Raw genomic sequence first — 6151 nt, forward strand, 5'->3', positions numbered from 1 at the left:
ACACAATTACAACGAAATAAAACAAGAAACATCCGCGACCAAAATAAGATAAAAGAAGAAAAAAAAACAAAAAATCTGACTTCCTGGAAGTTATTCTGTTTGCACATGTGCAAAATAGTCGACGGTACAGATCAACACATCGGGTATTGACATGCATTACGGTCACTGAGCTATATAATACACTGGAGTGCTGATTTTGCCGAAAAACTGAAGTCACTGGCCGCCATCTTGCTACTCCCTACTCTCACAGAATCCCACAGGATTTGGTTGCAACAACAAGCAGTTTTCTGGCTGAGTGAAAACGTTTCACAGGTAATTCTACAGTCAGTGGATGTACTAACACTATCAACTACTAGGAAATTAAGTGCTGAAATATTTTACATGTTATTTATATTAAATATATATAAATGTATATATAAGTATGTGTATATGTATATATGTATATATATGTATACACATATGTAAATATATGTTTTTGTATATTGTTATTTATATATTTATTAATTTTAAACATATATATTTAAATGAATAAAATGCAAAATATTTCAGCACATGACTTTCTCAGTACTTGATATTTTTAGAACATAGCATAAAAGTATATGGCATTTGACATTTTAAAAGTCTTAAGCCCCCCCTGAACATGAGAAAATCCTCGTTATTCGATGCTGTAGCGCACGTATTCCCTAGTTACTGGGGGGAAATAGGGAGTACCAATATGGCGGCTGGTGGCTTCACAGCGACTCGTTCAAACAGACGGTGATTAGCACTCCAGTGTATTATATAGCTCAGTGATTACGGTACACTGTGTCACTACCTGAGGACCCCTGAGCTGTCTACCAGACTGCCTGACTGTAATGTCTAAACTAGAAGTGCATTCATGTAAGGCAGCCTGGAGTACGCGCTAGCAACAATAAATCTAGTAAACCTTATGGTGCGAAAAATACGGTAGGTTCATTGGTCATTTTGAGATGTACTTTATAGTTTGCAAAGAAAAACAAACATAAATTCACCATTTAAAATACAAAATTAATAAGTTTTGCTGAAAGGTTTTAAAGCCAAAAAATATTATGTTCATGTAAAAGAAATATCAAATTCTACTTTAAGTGGAAAAAAAGGCAGAAAAAAACAAGAAGTTTAAATTAAAACCAAAAATAAATATTTCTGTCATGTAACCTTTTTATTTAAACATCCTCTGTTTGGTTTTGTTAGGTTGTTGATTTTGTCTGTCTAATTTTTTTCAGAACTTATCCATCTTTAAATATGTTTTTAATCTTAACACTGTGTGATTCAGATTGTGTTACCCTATTGGATGAGTCCAATGCCTTTTTGATTACACCTCTTGAATTATGTGAAAAATTAAACATTTATCATATTTGTTTTCTGTAAAAGAAGCATAGTTTTTAGATATTTATTTCTTTATCTATCAAATATAAAGATCAATTAATGTTTGTTGTTTTATTATACATATACTGTATTGTCAATACAGCATCTATGAAATAATTTTACTACCGAAAAAGAAAAAACAACATTAGAAAATGAGAAATATGCATAAAAATGGTATTTACTGTTATTTGTTTTATTATTTATTTTAATCTGACCTATAATGACCTCCATGACTCTCCGTTATGATGTTGTTTGCGTAAAGATCGGTGAGCAGGAACGTTTTAAGTCTGAGTTTATTCTCCGCAGCCAAGTCCCGCCTGACCGACGTCAGCCTGGCCGACGCCATGATCGGCAAGGCTGTGGAGCACATGTTCGAGACGGAGGAGGGTCCGAAGGAGGAGTGGAGGGGGATGGTTCTGGCCCGAGCCCCCATCATGACCACCTGGTTCTACATCACCTACGAGAAAGACCCGGTTCTGTACATGTACCAGCTGCTGGACGACTACAAGGAAGGAGACCTGCGCATCATGCCCGACTCCAGTGAGTCCGCTCGCACTCGCCGTTCATTCGCAGCTTTTATTTTGTCGTGCGCCGCGGCTAACGTCTCGCTTGACCGTCCGCAGACGACGCCGTCCCGGCGGAGAGGGAGCCCGGCGAGGTGGTGGACAGCCTGGTGGGCAAACAGGTGGAGTACGCCAAAGAGGACGGCGGCAAACGAACAGGCATGGTCATCCACCAGGTGGAGGCCAAGCCGTCCGTCTACTTCATCAAGTTCGACGACGACTTCCTCATTTACGTCTACGACCTGGTCAAGACTTCGTAAAGACTCTGCGGACGTCCCGACGGCGCCACCCCCCCCGACGTGACAGAAAAGAAAACCCCCACAGCTCACACCGAGGCGCCTGAAGCATTTAACCCACAACACGTTCCTCCGACCATCCAAGACACAAACACAGAGATTACTCCCCACGCAAACGGGCCGGTCGAAGGCGGAACCCTGAGGAGTAAATTATCGTTTCATTTAGGCTCATCTCTGATTGGTTGATTGGTTTCAGGCCGTTAATACCTTCCGAGGTTCTGAAATAATTGTTTTAAAACGGTAGCGAAAGAGCCGCGGAGGCTTTCTGTTGGAAGGAGAATCAGATTTTCCCTGTGAAAAATCCTCCTGAAAAACACATCAATACAAGACAGAAAACCTGAAAGATGCTGATGCTGGATAAGAGGTTAGAGAGTTTTAAACCCCAGTGCAAATATAATGTAGCCAGAGGCGGAGTCGGATTTACAGAATTCCCAGATCCAACGCAGAGCAGAAGAAAAAGGAGGATCCACAGACTGGAGCTCTGGGAATGATGCAGTTCTGCTGTTCGGACTCTTTAACACAGTGTTTATGATCACCTCTAATCAACACGGAAACATGGAAGCCCATTTCTGCCAGAAATAAAACCGACAAATAGTTAGAAATAAAAAAAAAATTACCTTGGATCAGTATTATTAAATAGAAAAAATAGCTTAAGGGTGGCTTAAACCACATTTTTCACAGTTGAGAAATTAATTAGTTGGCACAAATTAACAAACCCTCATCCTGATGTGTTTTTTTTCCCCCATAGAGAATTAAAACTGTTCACCTATATCTTAAATTTTAGCTTATCGTGTAAATTTAGCTTTTTGAGATTCTTTTTTTATCTAATTTTTGATTAACATCTTAACGCCATCTCAATGCTGTTTTTTGTCAATGGACAGAAGAAAAATGGAGCCGCCCAGTGGTAATTACTAAAGGACAGGAAGTTGAGCATCAAAAATATCCCATCAGGACCTTTTAAGAGGAAAAAAAATTAACACATACATCAGCCTCCACACTTACTGACACCCCTGTGTTAATCAGAGCACATTTATTCAGATTAAGGTGCCATGTTCTTCAGATCAGCCCACAGGTTTCTGCAGGATTTCAGCTCAGATGGTCATGGAGGAACCATCTGAGCTGATGTGTTCACATATTTGTGTCATTATTCTGATGACCCACTATCAGTTATCTGAGAAAGGCCATCAGATTTATACTGCAGATGTTCAGCTCTGCACTCCAACAAAGCTCCCTGGAGCCCTGGAAGATGAACAGGCCCACAGCATCACAGATCCTCTGCCTTACTTAGCAGTTAGCATGAGACCCGCCTGGAGGGTTTGTTGCTGAAAAGCTCGGCCTTAGTTGATCAGTTAGAGTTTAGCAAACTGCACCTGCTTATATTTGTGATGGTAGGACTGAAATTGAGAATTACATTGGTTATTTTATTTCTAATTAGTTCTTAATGTTGGATTTCTAAATGTGCTCTGATCAGCTGTTTGCGTTTTTTCAGAATTTCTCATTGTGAGCTCGTTACTTTAACAAACGCCGCCTTCGTTTAAAGTCTTTACAGGGGATGCCAAAAAGTGTGGAGGTTGCTGCGTGTGTAGTTAAAGACCTTTTTGTCGGAATGGTTGAAGTGTTAAACATCCAGACGTTGTACAGATAAAACCCAGACAAATGTTTCTCATCCCGTAATGTGCTACTACCTACACAGGCTCAATGTCACAAGTATTCAGCATCCAGAAAAAAAAGTCAACAACTTCTTGTCTTGGAGACGTCTGCAGGTAAAAAACTGTGAAGAAAAAAACGTGGCTTTTTTTTTTTTTTTCGTAATTTTTGCTTTTGGTCGATGCCAAAAAAAAAAAAAACAACAAAAAAAGAAAAACAACAATGTCCCCTACATGTCGTGGAGTTGTTTGATGTTCAAAATGATCGGACAGCTTTTTCTCGTGATTTCACTCAAGCCTTTAAATTTAATCGTGTTTGTCTTTTCTAAGTCGTCAGCGAAGGAGCAGTGGACCGAGCAAAGGAGACTGGAAATTTTCCCATTTTCCTGCCTTTTTGTAGTTCCTTTTAACACCGCCGGTTACAGACTGAGGATCATTCAGAAGGTGTGATGGTCTTCTAAATAAAAACATTGTCAGAGCAGAGCTGTGGGGCTTAATGCTCCTTAAATCCCGCCAGAAGGAAACGCATCCTATGGGTTGTTTCTGGAAGATTTTGGGCTTCTAAAGTCGCCGGACATGAAAATGAAAACAAATCAGCGTGGGAGCTAAAGGCAAGTGACACTTTCTAGTCAAGATGTTCAATGTTGGAAGTCTCAATTTGTTTTTTTTTCTTGCCCTATAACAAAAGTAGCCCCTTCTGCAATCACTCAAAGCATAAAAAAGCTTATAATGAGACGACTAAAGAAGTGTAAACCTCTGACAGATCTGAACGTTCATTAGCGTTTTATTTAAAGCGTGTATATGGTAAGACAGGTTTGTGTTCAGTAAACACAAAGAAATTAACAGCTGCTGAAGGTTTAAAGTTCTTTTTCCTTCACTAATGTACTTATGGTTTTCTTTGGATGTAATCCAGACTGAAGGTTTTCCATGAACCTGTTTTCTGTAGCTACTGACTTATAGTTTTGAGATAAATATTCTCAATATTTTCCACTGAGCAGCGGCTGATTTATTTTGACTTCACATATGTAGAATATAGGGATGTCCCAATCTTACAGAAAGAAAGTAGCAAAAATGCTACTAGGTAAATGGCTTAGGATGCTTATTTAAGGTTTATTTTTACTTATATTAAAAATGCAATTAAGTTTCATTCCCCTTTTCAAAGAGTATATTGTTTATGGTTGTATAGAAACAGATCCAGATAGCAAACAATTTATTCTCATAGGAGCATGATTAGCATACTTTTACAGTGGCTCTGTATTTAGGTTGTCAAAAGCAACATTTTGCTGACGTAATTTAGAAATAGTTTTGTCTTATGCATATGGATAATCAGCACATGTTAAATAGCAGCGTGTTATACTAGCTAGCAACTGCGTATTGAAAATTAGCTTGTGTTAAAGGATGCTGTGGGCTAGTAAGACTGCAATGTTCATTGCTTCTCTGAAAAACATCAATCCTGGTTTCCAACACTTTTACTGATTTGCTGATAATGATGAGATATATTTTTTTTCCTGATTTGAGAAAAACTTACTGTCCTAAATTACTTCAAGTTCAAAAAAGAATAGCTTGACTGGTTTAAAATGGTTCAGCTTTTGCTACATGCTAACTAGCATATGGCTAAAAAGGACTGTAGCGTTTTAGCTAAGATGCGCTAATTAGCCATATGCTAACTATCAGCCTTGCATGATGGAGACTGAGTTGAGATGTTTACAACCCCTCAGCTAGTCAACACATTTATCTAAATGTGATAAGAACATCACTAGAGGTAACTAAATGTAATAAGTTATGTATCAAAATAAACTAAAAGTTTACATTATGCAAGTCTGCTTAGCAGTTCTCTATAAATTAAGTTTTACATATTGGTAGTTTTAATGTATTCTTTAAGAAATCTTTCATAAAATCACCCTATATTCCCTTTTTTTTCTGGGAAACTATGTTGGAATAATGTTCTCTACTTCACCCGCGGTATGTAAGTTCAGTCCATTTACCATTTACCATTTCACTGGAATCACTAACATGCCACTTTCAAGTTATTCAGTGGAACAAATGTGTAAATCTGTACATTAGAAAATGATGGCATTCTGTAATTAAACAATTATGGGATTGTTAAAAAGTGTAGCTGCAGTGGTCTAGAAATAATTTTACTTTTAGCTACATGTTAACTAGCATATGGGTGGCTAAAATTACAGTAGCATACTGTAAGTCTCCACTGGAGGCGTGGGTTCGAGTCCCACTCCTGACAGAATCTGCTTCTAAGTTCAATTAT

The 6151-nt window shown here is 38.2% G+C and overlaps 1 protein-coding gene across 1 annotated transcript in view; it reads left to right on the plus strand.

The window, feature by feature from the left end:
- LOC105915236 (spindlin-Z) overlaps positions 1 to 6151 on the plus strand; it is a 17633-nt gene extending 11482 nt beyond the window's left edge. The window contains exons 7-8 of the mRNA XM_012849274.3: positions 1690 to 1923; positions 2007 to 6151. Coding sequence (XP_012704728.1) covers positions 1690 to 1923; positions 2007 to 2206 — 434 coding nt within the window. The 3' untranslated portion in view covers positions 2207 to 6151. The remainder of the gene's footprint in view (positions 1 to 1689; positions 1924 to 2006) is intronic.

This window comes from Fundulus heteroclitus, chromosome 8, assembly GCF_011125445.2.
Source record: "Fundulus heteroclitus isolate FHET01 chromosome 8, MU-UCD_Fhet_4.1, whole genome shotgun sequence".
NCBI classification, from domain to species: Eukaryota; Metazoa; Chordata; class Actinopteri; order Cyprinodontiformes; family Fundulidae; genus Fundulus; species Fundulus heteroclitus.